General features: G+C 41.3%; 1 protein-coding gene across 2 annotated transcripts; it reads right to left on the minus strand.

The window, feature by feature from the left end:
- Window positions 1–3022: 3022 nt before the first annotated feature.
- NELFCD (negative elongation factor complex member C/D) lies at window positions 3023–19729 on the minus strand. Of its 2 annotated transcripts, none has more exons than XM_063296986.1 (15): window positions 19625–19729; window positions 18131–18243; window positions 17855–17964; window positions 17291–17400; window positions 15603–15710; window positions 14713–14865; window positions 13693–13823; window positions 13303–13468; window positions 11501–11635; window positions 10522–10661; window positions 8945–9059; window positions 8235–8330; window positions 6769–6909; window positions 5074–5203; window positions 3023–4030 (listed from the first exon to the last, which is right to left on the minus strand). In XM_063296986.1, exons 1-15 carry the CDS (start codon window positions 19688–19690, stop codon window positions 3996–3998), a joined length of 1749 nt encoding a protein of 582 aa, XP_063153056.1. In that variant the 5' UTR covers window positions 19691–19729; the 3' UTR covers window positions 3023–3995. The 2 variants fall into 2 exon arrangements, with proteins under 2 accessions (XP_063153056.1, XP_063153057.1); XM_063296987.1 differs by having other exon boundaries at window positions 18131–18240; window positions 19625–19725.
- Between the last annotated feature and the right edge of the window lie 6077 nt (window positions 19730–25806).

Below are 25806 nucleotides of genomic sequence, written 5' to 3' on the forward strand. Positions count from 1 at the left end.
ATAGCACCTAAGCAGCATGGACCACTTGCTGCTCTCACCAAGCCACATTAGAGAGACCTCACTAAAAAGCTGACTACTGTGGAGTCTTCTCACACACATTTGCCCTAGCCTATACCTTCCTAGAGCTGAGAGGGACAGGCACAAAGTTGTCTGGATGGTTTCTGTACCTAAAGCAGGACTAGAACTCAGTCTCCCAGCCTCTAGCTTGGTGCCGTTACCATGACACCAAAATGATTCTCATTCTGTACATGCTCAGTAGCCAATTTTAAGTTACCCTGTATCTTGGAGCTAAGTCAAACTGTAGATCGAGCCTTGCCCTGAGATAATTATCTAAGTTGTGGTAGGAGAGTCCTCCGACTGCATAATTCTCAAGACCAATCTCTCTGCTCATTTCTTGCATATGCCCTTTGCTCATTACTTAATGCTGGTGAGGGGGGGAGCAGAGAGGAAGCGCAGGATGCTTGTAGCAATACGTATTTGCCACAATTTGTTTGACTGAAAGAAATGGGTGACCTGTCTCAAGAGCTGTATAGTCCGGTCTTCATTTCAAAGCAACACTGGATATGATTGAAAAAGCGTTTAAATCCATTAGTTAAGGTCCTTTTCTCCTTTCCTGTTTTAACTGAACAGAGCTACATGCTCCCTCCCTCCTCTCAACCCATTCTCTAGTTAGATTGATTGACTTGGTGCTTTCAAGTCAGTGCTGACTCCCGGCGACTGCCTGGACAAGTCCCTGCAGTTTTCTTGGCAGTGTTTTCAGAAGTGGTTTGCCATTGCCTCCTTCTTAGGGCTGAGAGAAAGTGACTGGCCCAAGGTCACCCCATTGGCTTTGTGCCTAAGGCAGGACTAGAACTCTCAGTCTCCCGGTTTCTAGCTTGATGCCTTAAACACTACACCAAACTGGTTCTGTAATTTTTACTGGGTGTTAATCTCATTGTGGTTATTTGCTGCACAAATAGGTGGTAGGAGATCTATACATGGATATATAAATCTGTTTCCCCATTTGTGTTTTAACAAGAATTTGAGCCACCCTAAGCAGAGGAAACGAAACTGCAGTTACTGTACTGTGTATTTTGCTCAACTTAAAAGCAGCCCAAGGATTTGAGCTGGGCATGAGTGATTATTATATCATATTGTAGACTGGGGAAACGTCTGACTTGCAACACCAGTAGCCTCTGTGCTTTCTGTGAGGTTTAGGAGAGTCCTTAACTGAGACCATTTGGTGCTGGGCTAATCCTTATCTGGCTCCAGTCTTGTCAAAAGTTGCCAGCAGAAGCTTAAGTGGCAAGCCTAGCTCTCATCTGGCCACCAGCAGCAATCTGAAAACCTAGCAGGTGTCCTCGTAAGATGACAGGGGTTGTTTCCCCTCTTCTTCCTGAACTTTGGGAACTCTTAACTGGGCTTCTTGCAGGAACTTTTTCAAGGAAGGTGGAGCTACAGGTGGTTCTCACTTAACAACCATTCATTTAGTGACGGTTCAGACAACAATGCTGAAAAAAGACGACTGGTCCTCACATAACTGTTGCAGCGTCCCCGCAGTCATGGTTTGGGTGCATGGCAACTGGCTCGCATTTATGATCGTAGCATCCCATGGTCATGTGATCACCATTTTTGACCTTCCTGGCTGGTTTCTGGCAAGCAAAATCAGTGGGGAATGGTGTGATTTGCTTAATGACTACATGGTTTGCTTAATGCCTGCAGTGATTCACTTAACGACCGCTACAAAAAAGTTGTAAAATTGGGTCAGATTCTCTTAATGACTGCTTCGCTTAGCAACCAAAATTCCAGTCTAAATTGTGGTCCTTAAGCGAGGACTACCTGTACTGCTGAAATCTGCTTATGCAGAAACACCATTGGATTATTGCAAAAATAACGCTTCCTAGTTTTGTGATCCAGCAAATAAATCCATGCCCATCGTCATTCCATAACGTCAGGTTGCTTGTGGTGAGGATTGCATGACTAAGAGTTTGGATGTCTTTGGCCAGCATGCCAACCCATGGTTTACTAAATCATGGTTTACTAAATTAACTGTCTGGATTTGCAGAATACATTGTATCATAGACTAACCACGCTGCTTCGGTTTGTATGACACCATGAGCAACAAACTAGCCAACCACATTTTACCCTGTCATACTGTGCAACCCCAGCCTTTCTCAGGAAACTAACATTCATGGTTAGTAGGGGCCTTCTTGGAAAACATGTCACACCAACAGCTTTCTTGTCCCATGTTTGTTAGGTAGTAAGCACTTAAGAATCTTGTATGGTTTATCTGTCTAGAGAAGGACTAGCTATGTGGTCATTGCAGGCTGACCCTAACCTGATGGCACATAATCGAACACTTAAGATCTTGCCTTCAGAGAAGCAGTGCTCCCTCACAGCCTGGGTTCACATACCGCACTTAGCCATAAGATGGCATTTTTGGTTCTGGATTGGTGTATTCAATAAACATTTGTTTACCCAATGAACTGTGGGTAAGCAGTAAAGTGTTCCGAGTCAGCTAATAAACTTCTGTGGATCCAAGTTTTAATACTCAGTATTCACATGACAATAGCAACTTGGGTTTTGTAACTAGGGTCAGTAAATGTAAATGTGTTAATGGCTGTAGTTTCTAAAAGTCAGCAATGTTCATGCCCCTCAATTAATTGCTTCTTTTTAAAAATGGCAGAAGTCAGATGAGATCATTAAATTCACAAGATGGTGCTGTTTTGACTTGCAATTGTGCTTAATTTTTTTTTAACAAAATCGTGCTTTATTGAATAAAACATATTGTTGGACTTGCAAAACACGCATCATAAACCATGGCTCATAAGCCATATTGGTTAGGTGTACAAAACCCAATAAACTCATTAACATTATAGTTCAACATTCTCTGTAAATCCAGCCAATATGAGGAAGATTTATGTCTATTTTTCTATTCACTTATTAAAACTATACCAGTACAGCATCTTTTCAGTATTTTTCCCCAGTGTCATTGTTTGCCTTGCAAACTGAGACAGTGAAGAATACATTCAACAAGTGCAACGCTTTTTACCCAAAAGAAAATTTATTAAAAATTACAAACTGTCATACTTCTCACTCATCTGGTATGTATCAAGAAGACAGACCTGAAAAGTTATACATTATTGTACTGCATATGCTTCTATGCATTTAGAGAAATGTAACAGTAGATAAATATATTTCCCTCAAAGTAATGAAATTTACTGATAATGGTTAATATTTTAAGATTTTCTCCTAAAAGAACACAAAACACCTGTTTTTCTTTGCTAGGGTCTGCAAGCATAAACATTTGTGATGCACAAATGATTTTCTTTTTTTAAAAGAATTCAGAACTGGAATGCACAGACATGAAGCATAGTGCTCTTTCTCAGCAATCATCCAGGATGGTTATTTACAAGCTACAATATCATAGAGACATCATAAGGTGACTTATCCAGCCTGGGGTCCACCAAAGGATGGGAACTGTAGTCCCAACACATCTAAGGGTGTCCAGGTTGGAAAAGGTTCGCGTAAGGGTGCTTTCAGACAGGGCAGATCTGACAAATACTTTTGCCAGATGTTTATAGGATTGTCAAGAATCAAGCAAGTATGAGAGATTAATGCACTGCTTTTCCAGTCTACAAAACTGACTGGAACACAGTCAGGGAGCAGAGAGAATTCATAACACAGTGTCTGCTCTACTTACTAGAAGTAACTAGTCATATACTAAAACAATGAATTTCTCAAGAAACCTTCTCTAAGAATATCATTGCTATCATACTTCACTAGGTCATTTACTTGGAGCAGGCAACCTACACAGTCCTTTCTGCTCGTCTTCAAGAGGACCAAGGTTTGAAGTATTGACAAGTCATGGCAGTGACTGCTTTCTACATAACTAAAATTGACCAGTGTGAGCTCCTATTTAACCTGAAACCAATCAGCAAACCATTTGAGTTTTCCTTGTGCAGCACGAGAGGGGCCTGATCAGTGGCTTCAGGATTTGGAATTTCTTCCCTAGTTCAGCTGACCATGATGAAATTCGATTTACAGTGAGCTTTAAAGAAAACAAACAAGACAGGTTGGCTTGGGGTAGAATTTATGTGCCTAAACCTTGTTGACTCAAATGGAAAGCAGGGTCTGAGTGTGTGCATTCTTTAACACTTTAATTCATTCTTGAAAAATATTCCCCAGTTCTCCACGGCCACCTACAGTATAATATATCCCAGAGTCTGCTGGAGTGGGTGGCTATAATAAATTTAATGAAATAAATCAATCAATCTCCACAGCATACTCTTACAATTGTTTATGCCACAAAAGTTAACCTTTTAAGATGCCACTTGATTGTTCCAACTCCTGAATTTTCGTGATCTGCCAATCTATAGTTTAAACCAGCGTTTCTTAAACTTTTTTTCTCTCAGGATCCCTTCCCACATTTAAAAATTATGGAAGACCCCAAAAGATCTTTTGTTTGTATGGGTTATATTTATTGATATTTACATATTAAAAATTAAAATTGACACATTCGCTGCTGCTGTCGCTTCCCACAGTTGTTTGATGGGATTTTAGTATTGTAGGCTGGCAGATGACTTTGATTTCCAGGACCCCTGAGAGGATCTTGGGGGACCCCCAGAGCTCAGAGGACCACACTTTAAGAAACACTGGCTTAGACCATAGACTTAACATACCTCCCCTCCTACAAGCTCAGCCTTAATTCAAGACGCTTACATGTCTTCAAGAGTGTCCACAGTCAAAAGTCAAGATGGAAGCCATGACAGAGTGATTGAAGTTCCACCCCTTTTTAATGTGCATGGTGTGTGGAGCTTTGATTGCATATCATGGTCCCCATCTTGGTCTTTTCTACTGTACCCTGCAGACACATTTGCCTTGTGCAGGTTTTCCTGCTGTCCAGCAAACACCCTGAAAAGAGGAGACTGCTGATACCTCATAAAAATGGCTTCCCCTTGCAGTGTTGAAAAACACCTGAAGGGGAATTCTGCTCAGAAACTCCCACGGTAGCTTCTCCGATATGTGTGTGTGTGCATGTGTGTAAACAGGTTGCAAACCTGAAATAAAAATATGATATAGGAAAGATTTTACCTATAAACTCTGTCACTGGGTCATGCTCGCCTTCGGTCTTAATTGTTCCTGCAATGCTGTCATTCTCCAGAATTGGAAGAAAAAGCTGCACAAAGTCAGAGGTATATGGAGGAGCAATCACATCCAGTACCTATGAAATCAGCAAAAGACTGTGGGCTTCATTGTTTTTTTTTGGGGGGGGAAGTAATTTTATTTTAAAATGTTTAGAAAATAAATTGCTACACTAAAGAAAAAAGATAATGAGAAAAGACACAGTGAATGGAGAATAGAATATCAGTAAATAAAATTTACAATTGTCATAACATTTAAAATTATTTCATCAAATAATTAATTGAATATATAAAACTTAACTCATTACATCATCTTGAGAAATAATTGCAAGTCGCTACAAAACTCTAAACCAGCATTTCTCAACCTTTTGACCCTGGAGGAACCCTTGAAATATTTTTCAGGCCTCAGGGAACCCCTGCACAACCCCTTGCTGGCTGGGGAATTCTGGGTGTTAAAGTCCACACATCTTAAAGTTGCTAAGGTTGAGAAACATTGCTATAGAGGAATGAGTGTACTTCCTTTTTGTCACCCTCGAGGGCAGAATCAAAACTAAACAGCTGAAACTGAGGGAAGCAGATTAGATATTAGGAAGAATTTTCTGCAAGTAAGACATATCAACAAATGGAATAGGTTCCCTTATGAAGTGGTCTGTTCCCATTCATTGGAGGTCTTTAAACAGAGGCTGGGTAGTTATCTGTCTGAAATGCTCTAGGAGATCCTGCACCATGAAGACGGCTGGACTACATGATCTCAGATGTCTCTTCCAACTCTTAAAATTTTATGACCTGTTAAGTGTGGTACTCATACACCCAACAAGTATCAGCATTGCCCATTATTCTACCAAATTATAACTGAAAAAAATAACTGAAGGAAAAATAAAATACTTATACAATATTTGGGCTATTCCCAACCTGGGCCTTTCAAATTATATCTAATATTAATTAAAACATTGGGCATCATCTGTCAAATTTGTCATATATGATCAACAGACATATATGTTCCATTTACTCATCTTTGCAAACTCCCAAGATTTGTATAACTGCATTGTCAAAGTGAGGCCCTAATTATTTCTCTATATTAAAGATTTTAGAATCTACTGCAATCAATAGATTCTACATCCTTTATATACAGGATCTATTTGTTTACTTGTATAAAAAGCAAAACTGTCTGATGGTCCCACCATTTAGAAATGGAACTATTATGGCTACATTCAGAACATTTCCCCAGAAGTATGTTAACTATTAGAGGAGACTTGCCTTCCTATAACAAACTACAGTGAAGAGTTTAGTCTTGAAACATTGGGGTCCTTAGTTGAACCTGCTTTCTTCCCATCACATAATTTTAACAATTATGTCTGACTGCCATTTTTCTTTTTCTTTAGATGTCAAGTAACACTTTCATTTTCCTAAGCTTTTAAATACTTTGTTTACATTTATATTTGTACTTTTGTTTTTTATTGGCTGAATCCAAGCAAGTCATTTTGAAGACATGTAATCAGGAATCTATAGAATATATACAATTTTAAATAATTGTGTAACCAAAGAACCACTTTATAGTTTTTAAGCTTACTGGCCGAAATGACCAGTGCCAATTAATCCACTTGAACATCATTTTAAAACTCTAGCTATCCAAATATTCACTGACCTCAGTCACAAAGTATCTGATCAGCGATATATCCGTATCCAACTTCTCCAGACATTTCCGAATATAGCTCACCACTGGGAGGACATACCCACGACTCAACAAGTGAACCATTCTGTCCAGAAGAGTCTTCTTAAGCTCCAGCTGAAAGAAAGCCACAGTATATTTGAAGTTCAAGATATCTTATGTCTGTGAAGTTGTACAGCAATTTCCACTGCTGTTGGAAAATATATTATTCAAGTGCAATTTCTGGCATGCTTACATCAGCAGAGGTGAAGAATAATACCAAAAATCCATCAAGGAGAACTACTTCCTAGAATATATTTTCTTGGCTACATAAGAAAATGGTTTTCTCCTTCGTTTATGGCATGGATGGAAAAAATATACTGCACAGGGCCAAAATGTTTGTGAAGATTTTTGTGGATTTCTTTTTTTTTTTTACCAGAGGCATTTTGGGGTTTTAAGAAGTAACATAAGCCTTGCAGAGCCATTGCACCCCTTTAACAATCACACCCGTTCTTCCCATCAGGAAGTTGGTTGAGGGATGAAATTTGGACCAGGAAAGCACCCAAATGAAATCACCACCACCACCACCACCACCAATTTTGGCTCAACCTATTCTGGTGACTTTCTTCTTCATTACGTTTCTTTCCACCATTAAAAAAAGTTTGTTTTATATTTTATCAGTAGAGGGAGCAAGAACGAGTCTGTATCAGAGTGCCCTCTACTGATGAAGAAAAGAGCTTTAGCTTTTTTTTTTTTTTTGGTAACTACTATTAGAAAAAGTCTCACAAAATATGACAACATGGAAAAATTAAGTGAGTAGCAAAACAGAAAAAACAGTGGTTCCTCCCACTCTGGATCCTGATCCCTTACAATTTTGGACTGGGGCTCTTTAAACACCATGGGCATGACTGGCAAACTCAGCTGAATACCCCTGAACCTTGGAAATGTAACTTACACAGTTTCCTCCTGAAGCATCTTCAGTATTTAACTGGAACTGTGGACAATGCTCAGGAACACATTTTTCCTTGTCGATGTGTAGGAACAAAGAGGCTTTTTAATGTGTGATTTGCCCAGCCAACTGCACTAATGACATACTTCTAAGTAAGGTTGGACCTCACCATTTTTTACGTTAAATAAAAATAATTCTGAATTCTTTCTTATGGATCATGTTAGATTCTGGAAATGGATGTTTCAAGAGTATGCTTAGGAAATGTTTAATTCCTGGAGGATTCTATAGTAATGGATTTCTACATTGGGTGGAGGGTTGGACTGCACGATCTCCAAGTTCCCTTTTGACTCTAACATTCTATGAACCCAAGGATTTCCAACCCTTTTCTTTCCTTGTGAACTGTAATTTTACAAGCAGGCAAGATGCTTCAGCAGCTTCATAGAATAATCAGTTTCAGGATGCACCATGAAAAGTCTCAACAGTCAAGAATCCCAAATTCTTGAGTTTCCATCACCTGCTCCATGACATCAAGCTGAGAGTGTTCAGTCTCAAAGAGTTTGACAAGAAGCTGCAAGACTAGAGGATGAAGCAGTTGGTGGCATGTGCTGATCTGCCAAGCAAAAAGCAAAATGTAAGGTCTGCATTTCTACTAAACAGACAAGCTTGATTATGAGAGAACTGTTATGAGACACAAACCTTAAAATGCAGAATACTTATTAAGAACTCTGGAATTCTTAAAATATAGAATACACATGATTGCCACTCAACCCAGAGTTAGAAATTTTACCAGTCGAGCTGGATGACCACCAGGGATTTATGCCCCCTGGCAAATAGCAAAGGTTTGGTCTCTCCCAAAAAGGGGACTCTGGGCGGTTCACAATAAAATCAGCAATTAAAACCATAAAAATATAATTACAATGTCAACAACCCGTATAAATAAAGAATAAAATAGATACAGAATCCAAGGAGCGAAGATGTCATTCTTGGGGAGGGCTCAATAAAGAACGAAACAAACCAAACCACCAACAGGGCTGGTTTAACCTCCCAGCCTCACTGCTTGGGGGAACATCCATCTCTTCAACGCCTTACGAAGCGCCAAAAAGACTGGGGCCGTCCGGATCCCTGGGGGGACGCTGCTCCGTAGGCAGCAAGGATAACTTATGATGGCAAGCACATGTAAAATATAAAGCTGAGTTGTCACTTAGCAGGGCTCAAAAACCTCACCTCGTCCAACAGTGCCAAATGCACTGGAGTGTGATCTGTCTGAAGCTGGAAATATCGGGGTTCTGACACCGTCCAGTCGACCCATTTTAATACCCCCATGGCTACCACTGGAAATCTAAGGAGAGCAGGAAGCAAAGTAAGCACGCCAAATTGAGGCAAATACCCCCAACATCCACGCCATCACCTTTAATTCACTGCACATTGTCAGAACGAAGACGACTTCCCCATTACTTTTTTTCTAATCAGAGCAGTGCATGTTTTCTAGTTCAGCCTGAACTGGCAGTTTAACTTGGGAAACCATAAAAAGCAAAACAACATTAAGCAATGTATGTATGTATGCATGTATTTGATTTCTATAGCCGCCCATCTCAGCAAGTGCCTCTGTGCGGCTTACTCTTTTGCCCAAAAGAGAAAAAAATTCCTAGACAGTAAATCTGACACATTTGCAGAGAAAACAACTGCCTATAAAAGAAACCACTTGACTGATTCACACAATATGCTGGGATAAAATGGATGGTTAGGTTGTGGCTATGTTGTGTGAACCCAGGTAACCAGATTTCAGCAAGTTTCACTTCAGCAAGGTCTATAGCTAGGGGCAGCCTTTCTCAACTTTTTGACCTGGAGGAACCCTTGAAATATTTTTCAGGCCTCGGGGAACCCCTGCACATTCAGGCTCAGACATAGGCCAGAAGTTACCAAATTATTATATTCGCTTCATGGGTAGGCCTGTATATATGCATTCACAGTGTTCTTAAACTAAAGAATGAAACCTACCCCTTTAATGTGAAGTTGCCCGAAATTGAAATACTTTTTAAAATAAATCTTGATCTCCCAGGGAACCCCTAGGGATCCACGGAACGCTGGTCGAGAAACCCTGGCTGGGGGGTGGGAAGGAGGAGGGAGGGCTAAGAGGCTGGCCTCTCTCCCTCTCTCCTAAATTTTAAAACTGCCTTGAGAAGGCCAGATAAACTTCCAATAACATTTTTGGATTGGCCACAGGTTTAATGTGTTAAGCAAGGGTTGGCATGCTGTGCAAAGGCTTCAAATAGCCTTTGAAGACCAACCACAAAAAGATGAAATAGGACGTTTTTTACCTGTCAGCAGGAAATGTCTCCACTGTGGGACCTTGTGGGAAATTTAAATGGCGGCCAAGATTAGACACTTCTTATTGCCCAAGATGTTCCCAGCGTAGAGCTTTCAGTCACCCAGCATATAATGTTTCTCAAATCAAATTTAGAGCCGGTCAAAGAGAGTCACAAGGGAGGGCTTGACTTCAGAGCTCCTTCCCCAGCATTTTCAAGAAATAATCCAGTTTCAGACTCAATTTTCTTCTACAAAACTGAGGATCAGAAACTTGCTCTCTTTATTATTTTCTTCTATTGCAAACTCAGGTCAATGAGACCCTGAAACAGTTTCCCAGATAACCCTGCAGATTTCTCAGGCTTGTTTTCCACAAACACAGATTTAAAATAATTTAATTTTAAGCAGAACTTAAACTGCACACTTCCTTCATATTCTGTTTAATGCAAACATTTGCATTTTTAAGCAAAGAAGCCATGCTCTAAGGTGAGTCTCACCTGATGCACTGGTAAAGGGTACTCAGCTCTGCTACAAGCTCTGAAGCGCCTTTATTCTCATTGCAGCAAAGATTGTGAACTGTTTCAACCGCTTTTGAAGTTGACTTGAGCTCATCTTTATTGATGCTAACCCTCTTGTTCTAAGAAGCATTGAAATAAGTTGTAGGGGACAAAATGAACCATCAGTCTTTCCTGTTGAAACCTGAAGCTGGGCACAGAACTCTGTTTACTGAATCTTTCTTAAAAATATACATTTTGGAGTCTTGTACTTATTAGGTTAACTCACTGGATACTATGCAAAGGTATTCCCAGTATAACTACCATGGCAATGGCAATAAGAAGGTGTTGGTAAAACAGAAGTGTAACTTTGAGGAGAGTTGGAAATATATTTAAATTACTGGCAAGCAGTTGCCCGAGTATCCTGACCAGCAGAAAAACAGCATCAGCAGCTGCGAACGGCATGGTCTGCTGAGAAGGCCGATTCTGTAAAAGTACAGAGAAAATACATAGCAAATTTGGAGTTGGAAGGATATGAACAGCTCATGGGCCCCAGAAAGAATTTGATGTGCATCAGTAACATGCTCTAAAATTTAAAATTGTTAAACATATTAATCTATTTATTGGACTACTTATGGCAGTGTTTCTCAACCTCGGGCAACTTTAAGATGTGTGGACTTCAGCTCCCAGAATTCCCCAGCCAGCCATGTGCATGCATCATTATCACCCACCATTTACCATGTTTCCCATTTGTAGGAAAAAAGCAAAGAAAGCATATTTGAAAAGAAAAAGAATTAAGACCACTTGAGTTAAAGACCACTTTTGGTTAAAGAACATAAGGTTATACATATGTTATTTCTGAAAACACGGAAGCCAAGAATACAGTTTTATCCTAAACAATGCAAGCACATAAAATAACCTAATTATTATCCCAACGCAGCAATTTACTTCTTAAACCCTCATCCAGCCATCCCAAGTTTACCTTTTTCCATGTTTCCACCACACTAGCTGCATAGGCCAAAATGTGGATATATTTGTGCTTGTGGTCCTGATTGATTTTTGCTCCTGGCTTAAAAAGTGACAGCATAAAGAGATCTAAAAAAGCAGGAACTCTGATCTGTAGGGAAATTAAACAAAAAACATAACACTGGCTTACAGAAAACCAGATTTTAAGCAATAAGCACTGTTTACATCTCAAAAGACTTTTATTTCCAAGGAAGGGAATTTTGTAAATAAGATTAATTATCATGTTTAGATTATGTTCCTTGATACTTAAAATACTATTCCTTCATTGGAAATGCATGAAGTCAAATCAAATCAACCCCCCACTCCCAAAAAACACTGAGTATCTGTCAGTACATGAAGGCCAAGATAACATGAAGACTAAGCACATATATACACATTTTGCTGGATTATCTAGGGCTTTCTTTTTTACATCACAGGACATGTTCCAACATCTTTTTGAAAGAATGAACATTCAAAAAGATCACCTAGGATAATCTTAGATAAACCACTGCCTGTACAGGTGTCTGAAGGGCATGGTCCAAAAGGTCAAGATGCCACCTATTTTTGTTTTAAATGTGCGTTGCACATAAAAAACAGGCAGAGTTTTGATTGCACCATGGTGGCCACCATCTTGACTTTTTGGACCATACCCTCCGGCCGTCCCTGCTGCCTGCTAATCTCATTTCTTTCTCTGCCGCCATGGAATGGAAGTATTATCCTATTTGAACTGATGAGGCTGAGACAGTTTGCACAACACTTCAGTCTAAGTATATTCACATACGTATTTTGTGGTTATTATTATTATTTAGGGCTCAATGTCAGTTCTCCTTTCTCCCTTCTAAGGGCCACATAGGCGCTAAAGCCAATTCTGGAGTTTATTATTTTTGTATTGTTGCTGTTACTCCACATTATTTTTGGATATAAAGACAGGAAGTTATTGCAACAGCTGCCCAAAACATCCAAGGGACAAGAGGAGTAAGGTGCCTACAGAACATGGTAATGTTACCGTGTTACAAAACAAGATGAAGATAAATGTTGGTTCCCCTTGAAGGCAACAAAGGCTCCTCTTCAGGAATGCTGACTCATCTAAGAGGAAGTCCCCTAAAGTAAGTCCCAATAGTTAAGTATAGGGTTGCACCCTTCGTTATCTACAATGAAGGGAGAAAGGTCCTGCTAAAATCCAATGGGTAGAGGCTGCCTTTGAATGAACGAAGATTATATGAATGTATGCCATAATGGGACATCAATATGTGAAGGGAGAAGGCCAGAAGATGCATAATAAGCTGGATGGCCAGCTGTCAGGTAGTCAGAGCAATGGGCTGGACCAAGGAAAGAAAATCACCTGCTCTGGCACCACAGGGCAGAATTACACTCCTGGCTTGAAAATAGACAGTGGGATACATCTTGCATCTTGGATGCTTCCAGCATCAGAAATAAGAATGACCCATACATCTCTTTTGACTCTAACTCAAATTACAACGACAATTCTCATTCCTTAGATTCTTCTCTCTGCTACCCAGCAGAAAAAGTAACGAAACCCAGGAATAAGAGTCACTTGCTGAGATGGACGGCTATAGAAATCAAATAACTAAACCAAACCAAACCAAACCAAACCAAACCAAACCAAACCAAACCATTTCTATTCTGAGAGAGCCACCACACATTTTGAAACTGCTACTGAACCATACCTAAGATCTCTTTTGCTCCTTAACTGGGGGTGAGGATGGGGAGAAGTTCTGAAGAGGTTTAGCCTTTTACCTAAGGGAAGCTGCTACTAACCAGTTCTACAGGAGGAGGATCCATGCTCGTGAACATCTTGAAGAGGACCGTGATGTCTGCTGGGTTCAGAGCTCCTTTTGACAGCATGGCACCAAGGGCTTGGCAGGCACGGGGGTAGGAGGCTGCAGTGCCCAATGCCAGGGTGATCTGACTGGCGTCATGGCCTCTTCAGCAGATCAAGCAAGAACAAAAGGGACAGAGCAAGCTCATTTTAGGAAAACTTCAGAAGAAGGGGTGACGGACCAATAATAGTGGAGACCAACTGAGCAGTCTCCTGAGAACGTTTGGCGTATAAGTGAGAGCCAAACAGAATCACTTATCCTAACTGAGGCATGCAGCCAAGGAGGGTCGTAAATTAAATTTGAGAAAAGAAATTAAACAAGGTCTTACTTCTCATGAGCAAATCGCTGAACTTCTTGAGCAATTCTGCGCACAGCAGAGCCACCTTGTTCTTCTTGTGCTAACATGGACATTATAGCTTGTGCAAAAAGATACGTGTGCTCACCATGGCACACCATTTTCTGCAAATACATTGTCACAGATTATCAGCTCATTCAGAAACATGAATGCGTCCAACGTTAAGGTGTAACTATATTTTTCAGTCTATAGAGGGACACACAAACACCACAAAACAGTTCAGCCCTTCATTTAAATTCCTTTCAACTATGAGTGTTGAAAATTTGGCATTGTTTCCAGTCAGTTTGAGGTGGGAAACCATAAAAACTTTAATGTAAAAGCTTTAACATAAACATAAAAGCTTTAACCCTTGAATAGTGCACATAGTTGTTAAAAAAGAAAGTTAACCAAACATCACTTCCCCCAACCCAAGGAAAAAAATCTGAAAATCTACTGTAGGTTCTACCCAGAGGATGGACACACTGCCTTACTCAGCTTTCCACTCACCCCTAGCCCAATTAATAATTGCCACCAAAGACTGCCCATCTTTAAGTAGTCAAATAAAAAAAAAAAAAAAAAAATTCCTTTATACAAAACCACTGCTTAGAGTTTGGAGTTCCATGAGAGATTGAGCAGAAAAAAGAAAAAAGTTAACCTGAACACAACCCATTTTCTATCACTAGAGCTTTGCCTTTTGATCAGGGGTTCCAATATATATGTTTTACAAAAATAGTTATTTATTGATTGAGAAGATGCATTTGCATAATTGCCGCAGCACCTGAAAAAGTATGAAAACCACTGCCCTGCGCAATACAAAACTTAGTGGAGCATTTGTGTATGAGAATAGCAGCCATAAGAAGAGGGAAGCAGTTATGACACCACAGGACACAGGCCTAGCTACGAGCATAGAATGTTACCATTCCCCTGCACTTTTTCCACAGCAAGTATTTATGGGAACTGGATAATCGCCCCCCTCAAAAAAAAGAGAGAGAGAGGACAATCCTGCAAACTTACAGCAAACTCTGGTAGATTCTTCTCCAGATTTTCTTCTCCACCATCTAAGATAGTAGCCAGAGAGGTCCGCAGTACCCGAGAAAAAACTTCCAACTGCTGGCAGGCTGTTGATACACTGGTGATCTCCCCTTGGTATCCAGCATCGGAGATAAGCTGCATCCAACCAGAGGATTACCAACAGAGACAGTAGTTTTGCAATCCAAGAGGAATCTCACATTCACCACTACAGCAAATACTATTTTATTTAATTTCATATATAGACTAAGACTGGAGGGGAAATGAGACTACTCCAGCACTCAGGGGATGGAAACCAAGAAATAAACTCTTGAAAAATCTAGGAGGAGGGCGGGGGGAGGACAACATGCTCAAGTTGGGTATGACTCAGTCCATGTAGTTTTCTTGGCAGTGTTGTGGAAGTGATTTGCCACTGCTTTCCTTTGGGGACTTAAAAAAAAAAAGATTCCCAATCTAGATATAGAACCTGGAATTCCCAGATGACCTCCCATCCAAGTCTTAACCAAGCCCAACCCTGCTTAACTTCAGCCAAATTTGGCTAGATGTTGCCCACTAGTGAGGTCATCTTTCAGAGCAAATATTATATATTAGAAACTGGAAATAGTTTGGCCCCTAAGAATTTCTCCAATCTTTAGATATATGGATGAGTGTGCGCAGAAGTCCTTGCAGCATGGCAATAGCGAAGGTCACATTCCCCATGCATCTTATGTGACCACAAACATGGTACTATAATGCCCAAAAGAGCAACTGTACAACTGTACTCTTAACATGTTAGCCCCCCCAATCTATCTACAGTACATTCTACTTACAAATTTGCTCATGAAAACAGGAGAGACTTGACAAGCTTTCTAGTTGAATGAAAGAACCGTATTTACCTTGACAGTAAAGTTCAGCATGAGACAGTCTGGATGAGCTTCGGCCAGCTTGTAGAAGAGGTCTCGCCATGTTGTGTGTGCTATCATTTGCTCAAGCCATGCTGGAGTCTGCCAAAATCCAGAGCAATAGATCAATATGGGCTGAGTGGTCAAGAAAATCAGTCTGTGCCTTTAGAACAGCTTTAAAAGCGTCAAAAGAAAAACACAGAATTGGCTTAAGTGCTTACTCTCTCAAGAACTCTCTACTACTCACTTCAGAGATTACTTCCAAACCCATCGATGGCCACATCTGGTGACACACAGCCGTGTCTTGTCAAGACCAAGCTGATGCAATCACACAATTACTAAGCTTGATGAATCTTAAGCCTGGTTACTTTTTTGATGGCTTAGTATATATGATGTCACTTGCCCTCCCATGGACACCTGTGACTCAGCCTACTCAACCCACTTGGTGCGTATGTGATTCAAAGTACAGGTAGTCCTCGCTTAACAACCACAACTGGGAGTGGAATTTTGGTTGCTAAGCGAAGCGGTCATTAAGTGACTCCAACCTGATTTTATGATCTTTTTTGCAGCAGCTGTTAAGCGAATCATTGTGGTTGTTAAGTGAACCAGTGGTTGTTAAGCAAATCATGTGTTTCCCCATTGATTTTGCTTGCCAGAAGCTGGCCAGGAAGGTCGAAAATGGCAATCGTGTGACCCCGGGACACTGTGACAATCATAAATGCAAAGCAGTTGCCAAGCGCCCAAATTGTGATCACGTGACTGCAGGGATGCTGAGACAGTTGTAAGTATGAGGACCGGTTGTAAGTCTGTTTTTTCAGCACCATCTTAAGTCCGAACCATCACTAAACAAATGGTTGTTAAGCAAGGACTACCTGTACTGTGCAAAGCCCAGCCACGGATTACTTCAGAAAGCAGATTAAGCATGTAGTCTGAAGGTACCTTGCATGTAAGAAAAAAGAAGGAGATAATGTGCATGTGGCAATGTGTATGTTTCTTCTGTAAGTAACCAAGTTAGTAAGGTACTGAATACAACAGCTTCCAAGGTTTGCCAGCCCACAGAAGGAGGCTGATGTACCTCTACTCAGTTGTATGCAAATGCACAATTGATGTCCACATGGGAAAAACAGAAAGCAATCTAAAACTGCTCAATTTATCGTCACTCCTGCTAATCTCTGCAGCAGAGAGATGAGTTATTCTTTGGGCGGGGGGGTCTGCTTGCCTTGAATGAGGTGGTGCTGTACAGACTGTCAGTTTTACCCCACAGGTAGGAACGAATCACTTTGAGCAGCTCAGAAGACATCCAGGAAGCAGAGCTCAGTATATTTAATTTTATTTCTGCTGTTTTATTTTTTGCTACTTAAAACTCATCCCAGCTCGCTTCTTTGTATTTTGAGCTTTTAATTTATATTTTAAGATTGTGAATTTAAAATGTTTTGTCAGTCATCCTGGAAAAACTCTGTTTTGAAAGATGGAATAACAGTTATAAAATTTAACTGCGCACACTCATCCAAAACATTTTTTTATTATTACAAAACGAGAACTCTCTGTGTCTTGACCACAGTTCATGCTGGAAGCCCCCTCTCAAACACAATGGAAGTTTCTGAGTTTCCAGTGAAATTCCCCTCTGAACTTGAGAGACTGTGCCGTCATCCCACTGGGCAGAATCAAGCACTCCAACTTACCTCTCCTTCCTCTGTGAAAATGGAATCTGCTTTACGTGGATCAAAGTGTTTAATCAGCAAACTTTTTAAGTGGTTTTCCACGGTTTCCTGGACGTGAATCGGTTCAACGCCTGCAATATGACAGAGATATCCACTACAGATAATGCCACCTAGCAAATCCTTCAACATTTCCATAATAATCTTCTGTGCAAAATAGCACCCTCCTGTTACGACATTTAACTTGGAGGCAACTTCAGACAGGAGATGTGCATCTGACAAGTATCTGATTCGGCATCACTGATTCTAGCATAATGCTGGTGGCAGAGTGTTCAAATGTTAGGCACTCAGTCATGTGTTAAAGCACAGACAATTTTAAAACCTAGATCTATGCACTTGCTGCACCAAGCAGGACTCAAAGAACAGACAATCACTTCTCAAGTGACTGATAAGGAGCTAAGACCGAAAAGAGGTGGGCTGGTCTCATGTTTTATCATTTGAGACAAGCCACCTCTGCTTGGTTTCTATCTTTCAGCTGTGGGGTCTTAGTGAAAAAAAGGTGCAGCCCCAAAGTCAGTGAGAAATTACCTGTTTGAATAAGCCATTCAGCCAAAAGATTCACTGTCTGCGCCACCGCGGTATAATTCTCTGATAAGAGCTGAATTACGTTCTCTGGAGAGCCACCTGCTTGGAAGTACCTGTGAAAGGAGGCAGGGATTCTCATTTAAGAAATTCCTAGTGCAGTGTTTCTCAACCTTGGCAGCTTTAAGATGTGTGGACTTCAACTCCCAGAATTTCCCCAGCCAGCACAACTTCAACTCCCAGAATTCCCCAACCACAATACTCAAATCAACTTGCGCTCACCGCTTCAAAGTATTAAAAATGGAGGGCTCCATGATGTAATCTCGGGTGGAAAATTTGTGAAGGCATTCCTGCTGGACTTCAGCGTCATCTTCCCCTCCATATTCATCATCCTGCTGTTTGAAAGAGTCAAAACTGCCAATGTTATTTTCCCCACCACCTTGGATTTCTTTTGTGTGGCAACAGACAGCAACATTAGCCGAAACATTGAGTTACTTCATAGCTGGGGTTCTGGAGTCTTAAGGAAAGATGTTAATGGCAGCCCCATTTCTACACCTCAGAGTGAAGATGCCTCAAGTTACGGTAGATGAGGGCAACCTTTAGTCTCTGAACACTTTGGCACTTCCTGCACTTCCTCCTGGCTAGGCTGCTGAATTTGGGTGGGGGGACTTGAAAAGTCCAACCTTCTCATGCATATAATGTCTTCTGCTCACTCTGTGCCACGGTACTCTCAGAGTAAAATGCAGATCCTGCCCACCAAAGGTTTCCCATCCCCATTCTATGGTGAGATTGTAAGAGGTCAAAGTGGCCAAAACAGGGAGACCACCAGGAAACCCCATGTCCATTGATCAGAGGGGAAAGCTGAAGCAGTTACAGCAGCTCCTCTCCCCCCCCTCCACCACAAGACTGGAAAAAAGGGAAGAATGTCTGTTTTGGGACTTCCTTTATTTTATGTATGTATGTATTTAATGCATTTATATGGCCACCCATCTCACTGAATGTGATTCTTGGGCAGCATACAACTAATGATTAAAACAAAGTCTGTTTAAAAAAACCTTTAAAATATAAATAACAGCAAGGCTGCGGGAGAAGAACATCCATGGTGCAGGCTCCCCATGGGATCCCCAAGGCTGTTGGAGAAGCCACCTTCCTTTCCCAAGCGCTTCTTCCTATCACCTTCACTTTTGGATTTTTCTCTCTTGGGTGAGCAAGGGGCTGTTAGCGCAATGTCTATGTGGGGCAATATACAAACAGCACATTTCACATTTCGTTGGAATAAATATATATATATATGTGTGTGTATGTGTGTATATACAATATGCAGAATATATGCTCTCTTTATATATGAGTGCAATATGCAAAAAGCTTTTTTTGCATATATATATATATATATATATATATATATATATTGTGTGTGTGTGTGTGTGCGCGCGCGCGCGCGCGCGCACACGCACACATTTGTGCAATATGCAAAAGGCACATTTTGTTGCAAGTACATACATACATACTTAATTTCCTTGCCACAAAATGTGCCTTTTGCATATTGCAGCAATGTATGTGTATGCATATATGGTGCGCGTGCCTGCTGGGGGTAGGTCTGATAAAGTCTGCAGTGGGGGAAAGGACAACCGCGGAGAAAGGCGTGCGGACCCCCGCCCGGGGACCGCCTCTGCCCGTCCCGTAGCCCAGCAAAGCGACCCGCGGCGCCTTTCCGGGGGGGACGCAGAGCCCGAGGGCCGCCCTTCGCTCCTCCCGCCCGGGCCACGCCTTGCTCACCGCTCCTCCGTCGGCGTCGTCGCCCCACTCCGCCGCGGTGCCCCCGAAATAGTCCGACTCCTCCATCGGCTCCGCTAACCTCCCGCCCCGGCTCCAGCCCCAGTAGCGGCACGGCCTCAGAGATGCGAAAAGGATAGAGGCGCCCCCCCCCCGCGACACGCCTGCAGCTGCCTTCAACCGCCGACGAGGCGCTGCCGGGCGAACCCGGGGCTTCGCCTGGGCACGCTGCGCGGGAAGGCGGTTCACAAGCGAGCTAAGCCACCGCCGGAGGGGAGCAGAGTTTCACACCCCAAATGCGGGTTGCTTCGTCCCAGGGAAGTTCCCAGGTCTGTCTTTCCTACCTAATTCCAGGAAGCTGAAGTATTTTGACATCTTCCCTAAGGTAAACTCTGGAAACGTGGCATCGCCCCCCAATAACTGCTTCTAGCGCAGCGTTCCTCAACCTTGGCAACTTGAAGATGTGTGGACTTCAACTTCAGTATCGCTGGCTGGGGAATTCTGGGAGTTGAAGTCCACACACCTTCAAGTTTTATTCCATACATATTTCACAGGAAAGACGGCCAGAGTTAGAAACAGCAAAAGCATCTCTCCAGACTGCTAGATACGTGACAGTCATAAATATTGGATTTCTTTATTCAATTTGCTCCTTAAAAGGCTTTTCTATAGGAATCTGAAAGCACGCACTCTAACTGAAAAAGAATGAAATCTCTTGACTTTTTGTATCTCTGTGAGGACTAGAGGTCTCCGCGGAGATTTCTGGGTAAGGGCGGTTCACGACCACTAGGCGGCTCAAAGCAAGAGAGAGTGCTTCCGCTTTTTCCAACACTTCCGGTACGGGAGCAACCCTTTGCTTCCTAATGAGCTGTGTTGACACATACGGGCATTATAGAGACTGGCCCCGGTTATCGTTGACTCATCCCCCCAGGTAAACTCACGATGTACAGAGGCAACCTATTGGAAACCTGAAGTTAACGGTTTTTAAGATTAGCCTTTCTCTGTCTCTTGGACACTTGCATGCAGCAAGCGGTGATTGGTGGTCAGGGGAGAACGGGGCCGCCTCCGCAGGGGCGAAATGGCAAAGAAAGGGTACTTTTAAAGGAGCAGTGCACCCATTTAGTCCATGCAGTCATTAGTATTGCTGCAAGGTGGGGTTAGCTGCATGTAGATCTCCTATTTCCGTCTTCTTTCAGACTGGAGCCTTCTCCAATCTGATGCTCATAATCCTGCAGCCAGCATGTCATCAAATCAAGTTGGGGAAGGTGAATTAATATTTTAATGCTTCCATTCACTGTGACCCAAGGACATGCCTGAGCATGTGCAGAGTTCCTATGACTTTTTGTTGCACAAGGGACTGGAAGCTTTCAACCTGTTTAGTGCACAGGATTGATTGAACTGGGTGTTGCATTTTGAGTAGGTTGTCTCAGTGTTTTCAAAGAGCATCTTAATTTTTACTGTACACTGACTGCCTGACCAGAAAAACCACTCAATTACATTTCTTAAAAAATAGAATTTACCTTTTTAGGATTACAGAATGATGTAAGTTCAGTTATTTCAAAGAACAGTCAACCAGCAGCATAATAAAAATATGATAAATACAAATAAATAATTACATATAAATTGGATAAATAAATTCTGAGCAATTTAGGAGTTTGGAACAAATGATAAATGGTTTTCAACCACATTTTCCCCAGATTGATTGATTGATTAGATTTGTATGGCTACCCATCTTAAAGCAACTCTGGATGGCTCACAACAACAATAAAACTGTATAAACCATATAATCCTGGAGGGAATTCCATACAGAAGTCTGCTGCCAAGAAGTCCCTTTCCTTGTTTTAACATAAATACTAGATAAAGGGGGCATGTAGAAAAGTTTCTACAGCAGGGGTTTAACAGAGGAAGAAGTTCATCACGGGAAATGTTTCCTAACTGGTACACGGCAATGGAGAGGTGCTGATTAAATCAAAGAAAATCAAATCAAATCAAATCTTGATTATGGTCACAGACCAGCATAAGGAGAGGTTCTGAAATGCAACACACCTGGAACGGTCCAGGATAGGAGGAACTGCGCCATCTTCTTCAGGATGGGATAAAATTGTTCAGGATACTTGGTCAACATCTTCCATCAATTCTGCATCCCTTCAAAGTTACAAAATGTTACAGTGAACTTTAGGACAACAGTGTCCCTAAAACAGGGGCCTTGCCCTAAACTTGCCCTAAATTTTTCAACCTCAGCAGCTTTAAGATGCATGGACTTCTGGGAGCTGAAGTCCACGCATCTTAAAGCTGCTGAGGTTGAGAGACACTGCCCTAAACAATGCCAATAGATTTGCCTGAGTCGTTCAGGTAGATTAATGCTTTCCTGTCCTTTAACAGGAATTAAAACAAGAAGAGTCCTAATGGCTGGGGTGTCTAATCCAGCAATGGTGCCCAACTAGATCCATTTGGGAAACACACAAGCCCAGAAAAGGGGGATCCTGATTAGTCTCTTCCATTGTTATTCTCTACCCCCAGCAACTGGTACTTCATGATAGTAGTGATTCTGGAGCTCAGCATTTCTATCCTTCACAAATTTCTCCAGTTCCATTTAAAAACCATCTAAATTATTGGCTATCACAAGTGGTGGCCACAAGTATTCATTCATTCCAATGTCAAGGCTGCCCGACTCCGCAGCAACTCAGGTGGCTAACAATTTGCAGAAAATTGAAAGGGTGATAGCAATATGGTTTTCCAGGGTAAGAGCCATCACAGAGAAGGTACACTTCCTGGGTCCTACCAGGCTTAATTGATGGGACCTGGCACTTGCTTACTCTGACCGACCTCACCGGATGGGCAGAAACATAGACAGATGGTCCTTCAAGTAGCCAGACCTTATGCTGCGCACGGCTTTGTTGGTGATAACCAGCATTTTGAATTTCATCCAAAAGCCAACCATGCTGTTCCATCCTCTGCTGTTCACAAAGCACCAGGGATACATGCCCGTACTATGACATGCCCATTACCACCCACACCACTGCATTCCACACCAGTTGTAGCTTCCAAGTGGTATTCAAGGGCAGCCCCATGAAGAGAATTGCATAGTTTAACTATATTTTATATACTATAACAGACTATAACTAGCCTGTTCAAGCTTGGGAACATATTTGGAATGTTGAGACAGCATCATCCAGTTTAAAGGTATCTGGATGTAGACTTATTTAGAATGCAATGCATTTTTAAGGTAGCATTAAGCATAGGAACTTTCTGTGCCATATTTTTCATTAAATATACATTTTGTTAGTGTGCTAATATAAAGGACCCACATACCCAAGAAAAGAATTTTCTGTAGTAATTGTATTACCTCATTCAGAGTCCCTGCTGTCTTGGATTCACTATAAAAAATGCAAATAACTAAATAACAGCAGGGATTGTGAAGTTTATCCTTCAGTAAATCCAATCATAAGCTGATCAAGTTTTGGGGAAAGTACGATTTTTTTAAAAAAGCATTTATTTTATTAAATATGCACGTGTTTCAACTTAGTTGAGTTACTCTGTTCAGACGTCCTATTTAACGTAATTATTGATAACTTTTTTGATGTAATGTGTTGGCTTTTGCTTAATTATTATGTCTCTTGATTTGATGTTACCAACCTTTGTGTTTTTAAATTCTTGAATGTTTCAACACCTTTTTAAAGTTAAAAATGCATAAAATATATTTTTTTTTAAGTCAGGCGCTATCAACTTTCTTTTCCCTGGTGAAGTCTGACCTGGCGATTTGTGTGTGTTTTGGTCATTTCCAGATCAGATGACCATAAAATGGTCTTTCTTAATTTGGTGCCTTCCAGAAGGTTTAGATTATAATTCCATGATGGTTGAGGATTCTGGGAATTGTATTCCAACACTTCTGAAGGGCAAAAGCTTACAGAGAGTTGCTGTACAACACTCTGCAGAGGTGTCAACTTGAGTGTTCAAAAAGCATCAGTTGATACAAAGCAGGTTGCTTAGATATCATACAGGCTAATATATAAACCAATATGGCCAATATAGACCATGACATTCAAATACTATACCACTTCCAACTACTATCCATTGTTTCAATAGATCCTAATTACAAAACCTTTGTTAAAGTTCTCTGGAAGCTCTTGATGTTCTTTAGTTTAATGATATGATAATTTATCATTCCTGTAATAGGGACTCCCTCGGTTTTGACTATCCTGATGCTCTCATTAAAGTAGACCAGTAGGGGCAGGATTTCAACGTCAAGGCAGGCTGTTACTACTGTAATTTACTTTCCTCTGATCCTGCACTGGAGAGTTCTCCAAGCAGAACTAGGCTGCCTGAGAATGAGGGGAAAATCTTGCTTGCTTCTACTTGGCTGGTCCTAAAGAGAGGCATCAAAACAGCATGCACATTTCCAAGTGTGTAGGACGGTGTTTCTCCCTTGGCAACTTTAAGATGCATGGGCTTCAACTCCCAGAATTCTCCCAAATGTGTGGGCTTCAACTCCCAGAATTCCCCAGCCAGCATTAAGTCCACGCGTCTTAAAGTTGAGAAACACTGGTATAGGAAGTATGATAAACATGCAAAGAAATGCACATCAGTCTGTCAGTCCAATTATCAGTGAAGATTTATTGAGAGAGGGAAAGAGAATAGTGAGCTGTACAGTTGAAAAAGTGAATAAAATCCCAGACCAGAAACCTAGTCTAGTTAGTTCTGTGTACTGAAATAGGCTAGTCTACTTCAATAAACCTGAATCAGGGCTGCAGATTCTACAAGCATCCCATGAACTGGTCTTAGTTGATCCAGTAGGCCAAGAATTCTAAGAAAAAGAGGAGTGATTACAGTAAGAACCAGCTAGGATTGGTGCCTTTCAAATGGGGCAACTCAAATTGATAACAGTCCTTTTTCTGGTCAATGGGCAGCAGGATTCATAGGCAAAATAAACATTAATGGTGTCAGCCATCTTCAGTTTATCTCAATAGGTGAGATTAAAGCAAAGACTTGGAATCTTCCTGCTGGAGAGTTGAATATATTCACAAAAGGACACTGGCTGAAATTCTGTAAGAGTAATAGGAAATGGAGCGCTTATTCCACACAACTTATCAAGTGATCTCTACTGCAGTATTGATCTACCTCAGCCTGGAGAACCCCAACTAAAGGTGTGCACAACCAATCTAGGCTACCAGTATCCCAAGAAATCCTGGAAGTCTTAAACAGGGCAGGCCAACCAGGGCCTCTTAAGGTTGCCCTGAAATGCTTGCAATAATCTCGCTGGAACTCGGCCCATTCTCAGAGAATCTAGGACTTGATCATATAAAAACAATCTTTGAATGCAATCAGAGCTACCTGAAGGAGACGATAAGCAATTTCTACCATGCTAAAGAGTCCAGCTATATATACATTTATAGGCACCACACAGGCTTAAATCCTACCTGTAACACTGCAAAGGAGCAGCACAGGCTTATCTGTAACTGATGCTGTGTTTTCATAATGGACTTCTCCATTCCCCCCCTTTGTGCCTTTCTAACCTCAGTCCTGACAGACATTTTGAAGCACCATTTTGGATGGGGCTTGTGTGCGCACGCACCTTCGAGTCAGTGTTGACTCCTAGTGACTGCCTGGTCAAGTCCCTGCAGTTTTCTTGGCAAGCTTTTTTCAGAAGTGGTTTGCCATTGCCTGCTTCCCAAGGCTGAAGTCACCCAGCTGGCTTCATGCCTCAGGCGGGACTAGAATTCAGTCTCCTGGTTTCTAGCGTGGTGCTTTAACCACTACACCAAACTGGCACTTATTTTGAATGTTACCTATTATTTGATACAAATGCTTAAATCAGCATTCTATTCAGTTCCTTCAGTTAAAGGCTTTGCTAATTGATTTTTTTTTCTAGGACTAAGTTCAAGATCCATTACATGTCATTGATACCCTGGTTTTTTGCAAGATACAGCTTGATGCGTTTTAGCAGAGTTCAAGCCAAAGACTGAAAATAGATATGCACGCATAGGGACATAGATTTGTCCTTTTAATGGAAGCTACTTTATTATTCTAAATTTCTCTACATTGATAGAGCTTATTTCTCAGTTAAGTATGCTTAACTTCACTGTGAAATTGTGATTTGTACACTTAGCTAACAAAGTTGAAAGGTGAATTCTCAGTATCAGAAGAGTAAAAATTATGCTGAAGTTATTAGTATGCATTGCAGAGATAAT

This window comes from Candoia aspera, chromosome 3 (genome assembly GCF_035149785.1).
Source record: "Candoia aspera isolate rCanAsp1 chromosome 3, rCanAsp1.hap2, whole genome shotgun sequence".
NCBI classification, from domain to species: Eukaryota; Metazoa; Chordata; class Lepidosauria; order Squamata; family Boidae; genus Candoia; species Candoia aspera.